Below are 13,886 nucleotides of genomic sequence, written 5' to 3'. Positions count from 1 at the left end.
CTAACTGTTTTAAGGCTAGAAATTCCTCTCCCCTAGACTGGGTGGTTCTAGTAACATCTGGAAAAATCCAGATTTGCTGATTATAATATTTAACAGACCTGTTTCTTAAAAACAGTTTAAGCACCATATCCCTATCTGAAGGGAAGATAAAACAAAAACAATACCTCTCTTTTGAATTATTTCCTCATTAGATGTTTCTAACAGTTCAGTAACATTTAAAAGTCCTTGTTGTTGGTCTTGCTGATCCCTCTTGTCCTTTCCCTTTCCTTTCAGGTAGGAAATACATTTTTGCTAGCGGTGGTAGAGATTATTTCGGAATTTTCAAAATCATACCCATATATTGTTTAAATTGCTCCTGAGCTGAAATTCCCACAACCTGGCCCCCCACCACTTTTATCTGGTCCAGCACGTCTACGCGTACCGGGCCCTTTGGAAAATGGTTAAGTGTGCGCAGGGCCTGGCCACGCGCAAGGCTTTTAAAATCCGGGCTTTATTGAATTGTTAAAAAAAAAATAAAAAGTACATATTTTAAGTTAGGCTTTCCCAGAAATTGCTTGGGAGTGTGGTATGTAAGGAGCATTCAGTAGAATTTTCTTAATTTGAGGGAAGTGTATGCTCTTGAAGAACCACTTCCCAGCCACTAATGTACAACAGAAGTGGCGTTTGCTTATTACAAATATATTTTATCTGACACCAAATACAACTGTAAAAGGTTTAAACCACTTTTGTTTTGTAAATGTCTTTAACAATGATACAATAGTGCAGTTACATAAAACCAAATGCAAAAAAGAAAAACAACTGGTACATCATTTTATCCCAACATAACAGCTTTCCATCCTCACTTCCCACTCTTACTAACCTCCCCCTTCCAGACAAACTGTCTGTATAACTATGGAGTGTTCATTCTGTGGAGACCATATTATGACCAAAGACCACATTTGCACTAAGAGTCCCAAGTCTTCACATTCATGAGGAATCGCTCCGGTTGATCCCTGCTCATGGAGTCCTTATTTTATTACCACAGATTTGAATACAAAAAGGACTTGATCCGCTCTGGGCAACTTTTGGAGGTACGGGGTCCAGACGTCCAGAAATAGTTGACATTTCTTATCAGTAAGCAAAGTAGCAGTACGATATTCTAACTGTAACATCTCATACATTTTAACATGCCACAACGAAAAGGTTGGTAGTTTTATATTCCAGACACTGTAGTAGAATACAGCATTTCGCTACAAGCACCGCTTTAAGCAGAAAAAGTAGGCAGGAATAGTTTAAAACATACAATTAACATTAATACCCAGTAGAAAAAATGAGCTGGTTATAGGCCCAGGGTATTTCGTCATGTTCTTCAGTGCCCCAATTACTGAATGCCAAAAGAAGGCAATTGCTGGACATTCTCACATACAGTGAAAAAAAGCAGCTTGTTCCTGAGAACATTTCCTATAGGCTGCCGAATTTGAGAAACCTGTTTATAAGCCTGGATTGGAGTTACAATTATTCTTTGTATAATATGAAATTGAGTTTTTCTATGTATAAAATTTTTGGAACATCTGGATATCATTGTTAAATAATCTCTAACGTCCTTAGTATGAATATCACAACCAAGATCATTTAGCCAATTCACAGCTAAGACTTCCAATCTCTGATATTTAGAAATGGAGTGAAGATATAGATATATCATAGATAAAGAATAATGCTTCCTCTTACATATCTAAATTAAAATTTTAAATTCTGTGGAGGTTAAAGGAGAGGAAACCTTTTTCATCAAGGAAGACACATAATATTGAATTTGGAAGTAAATAAAATGGTCTAAATTGCTTAAGGCCATTTTCTGTTTACAGACCACAAACGATTTTATCCGAGTTTCATTTGCATTGAGAAAATGAGAAAAAGTCTGGAAACCCTGTAGGTATAGCGCTTGATATCTAGTATGCATGCTACCAGGAGGAAAGTTGATATTACCCACCAATGGGATGAACCCAGACACATCTAAGGAAAGGTGTAGCTTCTCCCTACAAACTTCCATACTTTCCACACTGAGGAAACTATGAGGGATATCAAGGAACCCAATACTGTACACTCTGTTCTTTGATGTAGACACATGTAAATTAAGAGGTCTCAACATCTGTGTCTCAATCTATGTCTGTAGATAAATTAGTGTGGAGGAGCCAATCTCCCAGTGACTTCAACAGACAAGCCATGTTATAAAATTTAAAATTTGGGAGACAAACCTCCCTCCTCTTTGGGAAACATCAATTTAGCTAAAGATAGTCTGGGTTTTTTCCCTTTCCACACAAACTGGGAACAAAGTCTATTACGAATTTTAATATGATCAAGATAAAGAACAGGAAGCATTTGTAAGACACAGAGTAATTTAGGTAATACCATTTTAATTAAAACTATTCAATGCGGCATGAGTGGGAGATTTGACGACCCAGTCAGTTTATTTTGAAAGGTATCTAAAATAGACAATATTTATAGAATACCAATGAGAGGGTCACAGTATATCTGAATGCCCAAATATTTGAGGGACTGAAGCTTCCATTTAAGAGGGAAGTTGGGTTAATCGTCATACAGGATATCTGGTACATCCAGCGCTTCTGATTTATCTAAGTTCAGTTTCAGACTGGAAAAGGAGCCATAGACTTCAAATATTTTTAACATTTCTGGCAGGGAGACACGTGAGTGAGACAGACATCAATATATCATCTGCAAACAACAGAATTTTTGGACAGGTCAAACCCCATCCCATGCCAGTGCTGTTAGGATGATGTAGTAAATGGTATACCAGAGGTTCCAACGTTAATACAAATAAAAGTGGGGACAAGGGATACCCTTGTCTCGTACCTCTCCTCAAATGAAACCAGTCAGACGGACTCATTTATCAATATTTGTGCAGTGGGATTAGAGTACAAAGTACATATACAGTCAAATGTACGCAGAGATAAACCCATAGTTTGTAAGGTGTGCTTCAAAAAAAGACCAAGAGACCCTATCAAAGGCCTTCTCAGCATGAAATCCTACTAAAAGAGGATCCTGAATTATTCCCTTATGATACTGTTCCAAGGCTAATAGAAGTTTTTGTACATTAATACTCAACTTCCTACCATGCACAAATCCTGATTGGCAAGATTTATTTTAGAAGCATACATTTTGATATCCAAGTTCAGAAGTGATATCTGCCTGTATGAACTAGCTAATGATGCCTACACCAGGCAGAAATCCAACAATCACAACATTATGGATAGAGTCAGGCATGGAAACTTTGTTGGCCAGAGACTCAAAGCCCGCAGATCCTCTATAAATTAATCCTTTAGAACCTTGCAGCAATGTGCATCTAACCCATCGGGTCCTAGTGCCTTAAAGCATTTAAGATCCCATATGACTTGCAAAATTTCAAAGGATGTAAATGTGGCGTTTAGCCTACATGATTCCATCTCAGTGATATGAGGAAGGTGTACACGCTTCATAAAATTCTCTGTGTTGTATTCTCCAGGTCATCTGTATATAATGCAGTGTAAAATTTCCTAAAGATTGAGCATATATTTTTTGGAGACATGAGTATATGCCTTCCTTGATCTTTAATCCCAGCTATATACTGGGATTCCTGTTGAGTTTTGATAAAGTTTGATAACATCCGGTTAGCCTTATTACCATAGAGGTAAAATTTATGCCCAAGAGACTGATTAGAATATCCAGCCTTGCAGTGAAGCAAATCATTTCATCTCTGTTGGGCAATCAAGTATTTCCTTTTATGAATTGTAGAAGACGTGCATAACCAGGTTAATTGTTTTACTCCTGACTTACTTATCTAGAATCAAAATGTCTGATTTAATTTTCCCAATGATACAACCAGTAATATTACCCCTTATCACAGCTTTCCCCATTTCCCAGTATAGAATTTGATTATCTTTATAAATAGCGTTATGATGTTCATAATCCTGCCAACATTTTACTAGGAATTCAGAGAAGTCTTTATCCAAAGCTAAACAGGGTGGCATCTTCCACAAAGAGGGCAAGGCAACCTCCCCACCAGTGGATAATGTACATGGATACTAGGCTATGATCTGATAACACCATATTTTTAATTCTGGAGACATTCATCCTATTAAACAAGGACTCTGAACACAGAATATAATCAATATGGGTGCAGGTATCATGTGCCCTAACTTGATGAGTGTAGTCTTTGGATGTAGGATTTAGCATTCTCCATAAGTCAAGGAGACCCAAGTGAGAGCATTAAAAATGGACCCTCTTATTTAAGTTCAAAAAGTCACCTCTCTTTACTGGATGTCTATCGATTTCGGGGTCCACAATGCAATTCAAATCCTCACCTAATATTATAGCGTTCATCCCAAAGGGAATCGACAGATACCAGAGAGCTAAAACATCCATGGCTGTATGGGTTGGGTGCATATACAGATAGGAGGATGATTTTTTTTGGCAAAAAGTTCTCCAAATAACAATGTATCTCTTGTCTTCATCTATAATAGATTTATCCAATTTAGAGGATATATTTTTATTCATCCAAATAGCCACCCCTCTGCTTTTTGTAGTATCAGAAGCAAAATATACTTGGGAAACCCACTGCCCCCTCAATTTAAGATGTTCCACATCATTTAAATGCGTTTCTTGTAGAAACATGATACAGCATTTGAGCCTATGTAGATGGCTAAGAGCTTTTTCTCTCTTAAATGGGCATGCCTAGACCAGCAACATCCCAGGAAATTAACTTTAGATCAGGTATTTTGAGTGTAATAGAAAAATGAGGTCAAAATCTGGTATCTCAATGAGTGAAACACTTCCATATTGTCCCTCTTATAAGTACACAAAAGTCTTCCATAGCCCACATTATTCATCAAAATTAACAAGAACCCAGGAAGGGCAGGGTGACAAGTGAAGAAAGAATCAACCATTAGCCATTTAGAATCCTCCGGCTCCCATAGTTTTCCCGCAGTTGTCCTCCAACTCACACAATTCCCCCACCTTGTATCCCTCCCCAGAATCCCAACTCCAATACCCCCCCCCCCCCAATAAACAACATAACTATCAAATGTGGCACCATATTCTTGAAAATGCCACATAGATCAGGTAACAAAGATGCATAGGGTGCCACCCTCAACAAAACATAACAACAAAGTGAGTGAGGTATAGTGTAACTCATGATATAGAAATTATTCAGGAATAAGCAGATAAGCACCAACACACAGGGGTAGATTTTAAAAGAAGCGCGATCAGCCTACTTTTGCTTGCGCATCAGACTCAAGCAAAAGTACGCTGGATTTTAGTAGATACGCGCGGAGCCGCGCGTATCTACTAAAATCCTGGATCGGCGCGCGCAAGGCTATCGATTTTGTATAGCCTGCGCGCGCCGAGCCGCGCTGCCTCCCCCCGTTCCCTCCAAGGCCGCTCCGAAATCGGAGCGGCCTTGGAGGGAACTTTCCTTTGCCCTCCCCTCACCTTCCCCTCCCTTCCCCTACCTAACCCACCCACCCGGCCCTGTCTACACCCCCCCCCTTACCTTTGTCGGGGGATTTACACCTCCCGGAGGGAGACGTAAATCCCCGCGCGCCAGCGGGCCTGCTGCGCGCCGGGCCGCGACCTGGGGGCGGGTACGGAGGGCGCGGCCACGCCCCCGGGCCGTAGCCACGCCCCGTACCCGCCCCCAAAACGCTGCCGACACGCCCCCGGAACGCCGCTACGACCGGGCCCGCCCCCCGACACGCCCCCCTCCGAGAACCCCGGGACTTACGCGAGTCCCGGGGCTCTGCGCGCGCCGGGAGGCCTATGTAAAATAGGCTTCCCGGCGCGCAGGGCCCTGCTCGCCTAAATCCGCCCGGTTTTGGGCGGATTTAGGCGAGCAGGGCTCTGAAAATCTACCCCACAGTACTTAGGACAACACAGTAGAGTAGTCTATGAACCCCACATCACAACTAGTATATTGATAACACTATGTATGATAAATTTACCCGTAAAAGTACTTTCAGTACACTCGGTCATGACCCACTTCTCTAAAAATTATTTTGTCTAATGATATATTGTAACCGAACCTTTGACGGCACCTGTTAGAATGTACTATAGTACACTTTTACCTACATTAAATATGTGCCTACATGTAAACCGTTGTGATGGTATATAACTTAGCGACAGTATAGAAAAGATTTTAAATAAATAAATAAATAGATTGCCATAATGTGTTCAACAAAAGAAAGTCAACTAATAGGATGAAATAAGCAAGTAACACAGGTTATCAAAAGTGCTTATCTTCACCACTAATCCATTTGCCTCTTAGCGTGGCACAACTGTATAGTGCAACTGCAAAATCTGAGTAGTCATCTCAATTACAGCAATTTTGAACCAGGCTTCCCAACTGTACCAAGTTCGGATAATAGAAGGACTAGGGGCACTCCATGAAGTTAGCATGTGGCATATTTAAAACAGAGAAAGTTCTTTTTCACTTAACGCACAATTAAACTCTGGAATTTGTTGCCAGAGGATGTGGTTAGTGCAGTTAGTGTAGCTGTGTTTAAAAAAGGATTGGATAAGTTCTTGGAGGAGAAATCCATTACCTGCTATTAATTAAGTTGACTTAGAAAATAGCCACTGTTATTACTAGCCACAGCAACATGGAATAGACATAGTTTTTGGATATTTGCCAGGTTCTTATGGCCTGGATTGGCCACTGTTGGAAACAGGGTGCTGGGCTTGATGGACCCTTGGTCTGACCCGATATGGCATGTTCTTATGTAAGTTTGTCCCAGCAAGTTGTTAATCATTTGCATCCAAAATGGAGTCAGCAGAATTTTGAGTGAGCAAAATTTATTTAGCCTCCTCCACTGAGTCATAAAAAGAAATTTTCCCCTCAATCCATACTTGAAGCTTCACAGGACACTGTAACAAATCTGACTTTACGCTTATATAGATCAGCGGAGCAAATTCTTTTCTTTTAAGAGTCACAACATTAGAGAAGTCTTGAAACAGGAGGATTTTATGGTGGTTATACAGCAATGATTCTTGTTTATGTGCTATCATTAAAATGAGTTGTTTGTATGCATAATTTAAGAATCTCGCTAAAACCACCCTTGGACATGTATTTGTAGACGACTTGGGGCCTACTCGGGTGCACTCAATTTGTAGCATACCATTCAGTGTGGGCAATTGCAAAACTTGAGGGAGCCAGGTCTGTAAAGTTTCCACCAAGAGATCGTCATCTAAAGAATCTGACAGCCCAATTATTCTTAAATTCTTATGGCATGATCTATTCTTGAGATCATCAATTTTCTGTTCGTGTTTTTCCAGTGCAGCCACTTTTCTTTCCAATGATAACGAACTGTCTTCTATGAATGAGATTCTGGCTTCCACGGTATCCATCTGTCTGCCTATGTCCGATATAGACTCCTTCAGATCACTGATATTTTGATTTATTTTTTCCAATTTCTGATCTAGTACATTTACCAGCAAAGTCAAGGAAGCGATAGCTGTGTCATCTAAGACAGATAGGCCTGTAGTTTCCTGATCGTCAGCGATTTTGTCATCAGGCTGTTTTGACTTATCTTTTTTCTATCCGCAATTTGACATCTCCGGATCAATCTGATTAAGCGAATTGATATAGGAATTCTTTAGAGACCCAAACCATCAGAAATTGAGCAGCAACAAAGGTTTTTCAAGAGGATTATTGGTATTACAGCAGGGGTGGCGCAAGGAGCTCTTCTACAGCACAACCTCTCAGCTTACCGTATCATGTGATCTCCAAACCACTTTTTTTTAATTGTGTGTTAATATTCACATTTTTAAATGTACTTCTAGTGGTATATTTGACAACTGTGTGCATGTGAAGGAAGGTAACATGGTGCCGGGCATTAGTCTAGGAGGGAACTCTATTTTACAACCTGCTGGAAGAAACACACTTGCCCATATTAGCAAACCTCTTCACAATGTGCTCTTCCTGAATGGGAGGGGATGCAATTAGGTGACTGGAAAAAAACCAGCAGGTTCATCCTGCTCGAGTCAGAACTGGCCTCTTTTGGGCTACAGCATGATAAGCCTTTATTCACAGCTAAGATTTTTCCTAATTTCTATATCCCATTCTCAATTCAGATCAGCCTCTCTAGTGACTGCATGGCAGTCTTCAGCTAGGTCTTGGACTGTACCCTATGCAACTCAGCTAATGTGTTTTCTAGGTCAGGGATGGGCAACTCTGGTGCTCAAGTGACCCCAACTGATCGAGTTTTCAGAATAAACCTAATGAATATGCATGAAATAGATTTGCAAGCAATTGAGGCAGTATGCATGCAAATATCTCATACATATTCATTACGGTTATTCTGAAAACCCAACCAGTTAGGGGCCCTTGAGAACTGGCCCACCCTGCTCTAGGTGTTACTGTTGAGCAGTGGTGGAGACTCCCTCTCTTCAGGGGCTGAAAGCAGAATCCAGGTCTAACTGCATGGCAGTATGCAGAACTACCAGGGAGCCACCAGGCCATCCCATCTCTGGATTCATTTTACACTTCTTTGTGGCACCGAAGCACATAAACAGAGGACCCCTGTGACTTCACATAAGACAGGCCAGGGCCAGGTTTAGGACTGGAATAGGACTGCTTACTGCCGAGGCCAGAACTGAAGTGCTCTAGCAGAGCTATGTAGGGTATGCAGCAGAGCGCTGCTCAGTGCAATGAACGCCTCACTATCTCACATAGCAAAATGTACCAAAAGGAACCTACCAAGACTCCCATACTGCATTTACCCAGCAGAATACAGCACATACTATACAAACATGCATTGCAGCCTGCTGAGGTGTTTGCAATACCTGCGGTTCTACATCGAGTATTGCAATTAATCCTTGTTCGTGGATCTTGCGTATAGTTTCCAGTTTAGTCCCGTACATCGCATCCTCGTGGCTGCCATATTCCAGGTACTCATTGTTGGATATGTCTTGCATCATTTGGTCGTGTGATACAAAGAAGTAGTTTTTCCCATTATCTTCATCTTTCTTTGGAGGTCTGGTTGTGTCTGAAATTTCAGTACATAAAAAACAATGAAAGCTAAGGCTGTAACTTATTCTTCTGAACATCAGTGACCATACCTTATAGTTCTCAGTCTGTTTCTACATGGCAAGAAGTCACTCTGGGAGAATGAGAGTGCTGGTTACCAGTGTGCGCGCTTTCTGTATGAGCTGCAGGATGTAGCTATTCAGTTTTCTACACTTCCTTAATTCCATCAGTTACTGCAAAGTAAAGAGACTTCGAAATTCCACCTGCATTTAACCGTGCCCAAAAACTCACTGGACAAAGCTTGCCATTGCCTCATGATGCTTATAAGCAGGAAGAATAATACTTGAGTTTACTAATTCATCTTCACACTGCAGTAGAAAAAGGAGTTCAGAGGAAACTGAGCAGGTACAAGCTGGAGGTGACAGAGCCCAGACTCTCAGGTGATGACTTCATCAGCACAGAGATGCTTCAATTATTACCTGTTCAGTATGACTCTCACTTCTTTATGTTTAAATGGGCCAAAATAAATTACTAAATAAGTCACTAATGAAAGCAAGCAGACATACCACCCACCGTATAACCGAAAGAGCATATTTAGAAAGAGGAAGCACATTACAAAAACCATAGTCGTTGCTAGTATTCTGTAACTAATCACTTGTGAAAAATATTAACTTTTTCACCAGCTGGTACACATTTGAGAAGAATTAACAGAAATTTGTATTCCTATAATAGTCTAGCCTGCAGAGACTCACACATGTTATGTATGAGCTTGGTGAAAGAAGGGAAAGACCTTGCAGAGATGGGAGGACTTCGCCTGGCCGGCAGAAGTGTGGGATATTACCGCTGAGAGCAAAATACAGAAAAAGTAACTATACCAATAATCTAGGTTAGTTTTGGCTTTAACGGGTATAAAATCCAATTACTTTCCATAAAGCGACTTCCCTACCAAATCTTATTACAAGCTTCCTGTGTCAGGATCAACCTCCCACATGTACTGCTGCACTCTGTGCATCGGATCACCGAGCATGCAGGGTCCAACTCACTAACCGCCCAGTATAAAACGAAGAGGCAACCGATTATTCTACTTTTAGGAAACTTGTAGAGAGCACCCTTGCTAGTATCGTGTTTCAGTTATTTTAAATAGCTCCTCGACTGCAAGGCTTATTTATTATATACTTTAAATTTATTTTTATAATGACTATGGTATTTTCATTATTTTTAGGAAATTTAGCTATGTTGATATGTATTGACTTATGTTGCTGTCTTTTCTTTTTATTCTTGCTTGTAATTTTGTGTTATATGTTTGTATCTCCCTTGAGCCTTGGGTAACGTGGCTCACAGATTGAAGAAATAAATGAAATATAAAAGAAAACGAATGGCAGGTCACATTTTACAAGCCCCATTGTATCCTGTTGCACTGACGTGAATGAATGCCAGAGAAAGAGGCTCTCTGAAAGAAGCTTTGCCATTACCTTGGCACTTTGGCTGTACAAAGAGGAAAGCCTCATAAAGCATGGTAAAACGAACACTCTCCATAAGCACAGTGTTTCCGGCAGTGAAAGGCAAGACCTTTGGTTAGCTGTATGGAGATAGTGTGGAATCAGCTGGATACTTCCACACCACCTTTTCATTGGCACCTCTGGAAAGGGACAGCATTGTGTAATAACGCCCCCCTCCCCCATCGGCATGCATACTGCATTTTCTATTGTATGAGCACTGGGTGGTATTGATATGGAAATGTTTCAACACTTAATGGCAATTGCCAGGGAATATAAGAGGTTCTAGACACCTAAAAATACAAACCTGGTACCCCTTCCCACCCCTTCCCACCCCAAAACGCATGCAAACTTTGAACCCCTTCTCAGCCCAAACATATCCGAACCTGAAATCCTCTCTCATTGCAAATAAGTATACACTGAACCACTTTCCACCCCAAACACAGGGAAAACCTGAAACTCTTTCAATACACCTCTTCCCTTCTTCCCCAAATACACACCTATTTACTAGTTTATTCATACAGCTTTGTTTGAATACCTAAGTGTTTTAACTTCCTTGGTTTCCCCTGAAATTTGCCCAGCAAATGGCAGAAAGGGAGCAGGAGTGACTTACGTGGGATAGGGTATGCAAATCTGTCTGGATGCTTGGTGATGAGCGTGTTTTTTATGTGCCTTCTCCCAACACCATGTGCACCTGGTTTCAGGAAAAAGCAGAAAAGTGAAAAACAGCAGTTTTCATGTGACTTAAAATTTGCAAACTATTCACTTCTGCACAAGATATATTTAATGTTACCTAGCAAGACTAATGTTTTCCTTTTGAAAGCAGGCAGTTTCACAACTTCTTCATATGTGACAAGATCTAATTGATCGAAGACTAAAAATTAAAGAGAAGAGCAAATGTTATTTCACTTACATGCAAGGTTTCACTTATGCTCAGATCTAATCTAATGTACAGTTTTAGAAGTTAGCGCTATGTCCCTTAAGCACAGTAACTACAGGAATGACCTACAGGAAAGTTATAATCTGCTGATACTAGCTGTTTCATTGCCATGTCGTTTTTAAAAAAAATATTTTTTTGGATGCCGATAGCTTAGTCTCAATTAAATTTCAAATTCATGCTCTGTGCATTATGACTGAAAAGTCTGAATGTCTTTTTTCATGCACTGTTCAGTAAATTAGCTGAAAATGGCATGCTGTTTACGTATCCACACAACTAGAAAAATAAACAAAACAAAAATAACTCTGCTATGCAGACAGTGAAAGACAGGACCACAAGAATGAGAAAAAATCTATAGAAAAGGAAGAGATGTTGGGAATTATTTATGGATCCTAAAAAGAGAGAAATTAGAGCTGGACAAATCTAAACCACACTGATTAGACCTGTGCATTATCAGATGGGCAGGGCTCTCTGGAACACCATTACAGCTTATGAACAACTCTCAAAGGGCATTTTGCAGAGTCACTGATAACATGTGTGGAAGGAATGACAACTCCCTACAATTATCCCCAAATCACCTCTCTCTCTTTGGATTTGTGATTGATAGTAAGAAAATCCTGCCTGACTGGTACAATATGGGCAATTTAATCTCACATTTACAGATAGGAACACATTTTTGCCCATTTCCAAGAGAAATATGACTCATGAAAAAAAATTCAAAAGGAGCAAGCTTACACATTTTGTGCATAGCTCTTGCAGTAGGTACTAGGTTTGACTGGGGGCATTTTGTGGCTGTAAATGAAGATTTCCTCATGTCTTAAACCATAGGTATGACTTTATGGAAGAACTGCAAAACTTCCATAGGCAAATCTTTTCTAGTGTAACTTGTTATAAACTAATCCTTTTTCCTCAGATGTCCAGAAAAATGCAAAGAAATGTGATTACATTATATTTGTAAATCAGAGTTTTTATAGTGACTGAATCATTTTTGCAAGCTATCTCATGTTTTTATTTATGTTATGATGTATGTTACTACAGATCTTCTTCTTGGTGCAGTAGCAGAGATTTTATTTATTTTATTTAAAAACTTTTCTATACCGTCACTAAGTTATATACCATCGCAACGGTTTACAAATAGGCACATAGACTAAGGTATGTAATGTAGGTTATCGTACATTCTAACAGGTGCCAATAAAGTTCGGTTACAATTTCATAAAAAATCAATATTTGAGCAAGGTTGGTCTAGTCCAGGTATATTATTGAGTTACTATCTCTTTGAGATATTACTTCTTAAATGTAGGATTGAATAAAATCATTCTCATCTGCATTACCCTGTACTTTCATTCTCTACCCTCCAGACTCTTTAGTGAAGGCTTTTTTAAAGAGCCATGTTTTTAAATTTTTCTTAAAAGTTTTGAGATTATTCTGTAATCTGAGTTCAGGGGGCATCGTGTTCCATAGTATGGGCCCAGCCAATGATAAAGCCCTTTCTCTCACTTGGGTTAGTTTTGCTGACTTTACTGAAGGGATTGTTAGTAGTGCTTTGTTTGCTGAGTGGAGATTTCTTTGTGGGACGTGTACTCGTAAGGCTGTGTTTAGCCAGTCTGCTTCTTTATCATATATTTGTTTGTGTATGGTACATAAAGCCTTGTGTATGGTACATTAAGCCTTGTATTTTATCCTGTATTAGATGGGCAACCAATATAAGTCTGCTAGAGTTTCAGTTATATGTAAATTGAAGCAACAGGATTGCAAAATCCTGCTGATCTCTACCAATGCTTTTATACGTTAACCACTGCAGTGTGGAGGCATGGATGCTTTTTCTCAAATGTATATTAAAAATTAAGAAAAAATGGTTAGCAACAACAAAATCCTCCATTAGAAAATGTTCCCGTTCTCATTATACCAGTCCTGGTGACATCCCTTTTTACTGGGAGCTGAGAAGGTACTTGCTGATTATGGGTCTCTATCGTGCTCTGCTGAGGAAGCACTGCTGCTTTATGTATTTAAGCTACTTTGTTAAAATGACATCTCTGAGTGGTCTAGGTACCTGCCATATCTACTTCATCAACTAGCAAAGCAATACTTATTTTTACATTCTCAGTTACTAAGTAAATGACTTATGAAGTGTGAGCTGCATTCTTTCTGCTCCTTACCTTCTCAGTGAATACAGAAGGCTGCAGAAGCACAGACTGTGTTTATCAGTAACAGAATGTAGTTAAGTAATGCCTTATTCATTTGTAAAGTCTCAGTTTAACAAAGCAACATTTGAGTGTAGAAATGTTAGACCCTTGACAAATGATTTTAATGACCTGTAACAGGTGTTCTCTGTGGACCACAGGGCAAATCAGCCACACAAATGGTGATGTCACTTGATGGCGCCGATGCAGGGAAGACCCTCAGTGCTCTTGCTGATTAAAAAAAAAAAAAAAAAAAAAAGTCTTTTGAGCATGTGCGGAAG

At 39.9% G+C, this 13,886-nt stretch overlaps 1 protein-coding gene across 8 annotated transcripts in view; it reads right to left on the bottom strand.

Moving 5' to 3' along the window:
• CASK (calcium/calmodulin dependent serine protein kinase) overlaps nucleotides 1-13,886 on the bottom strand; it is a 1,033,919-nt gene that overhangs the window by 28,522 nt on the left and 991,511 nt on the right. For all 8 annotated transcript variants that reach the window (XM_029603127.1, XM_029603128.1, XM_029603131.1 and 5 more), the window contains 3 exons: nucleotides 11,282-11,362; nucleotides 11,102-11,182; nucleotides 8,809-9,011 (listed from right to left, as the gene is read on the bottom strand). In XM_029603127.1, the coding sequence (XP_029458987.1) occupies nucleotides 8,809-9,011; nucleotides 11,102-11,182; nucleotides 11,282-11,362 (365 nt within the window). The remainder of the gene's footprint in view (nucleotides 1-8,808; nucleotides 9,012-11,101; nucleotides 11,183-11,281; nucleotides 11,363-13,886) is intronic.

Source organism: Rhinatrema bivittatum, chromosome 5, assembly GCF_901001135.1.
Source record: "Rhinatrema bivittatum chromosome 5, aRhiBiv1.1, whole genome shotgun sequence".
Taxonomy (NCBI): Eukaryota; Metazoa; Chordata; class Amphibia; order Gymnophiona; family Rhinatrematidae; genus Rhinatrema; species Rhinatrema bivittatum.
This window is presented reverse-complemented; position numbering and strand designations above follow the sequence as displayed.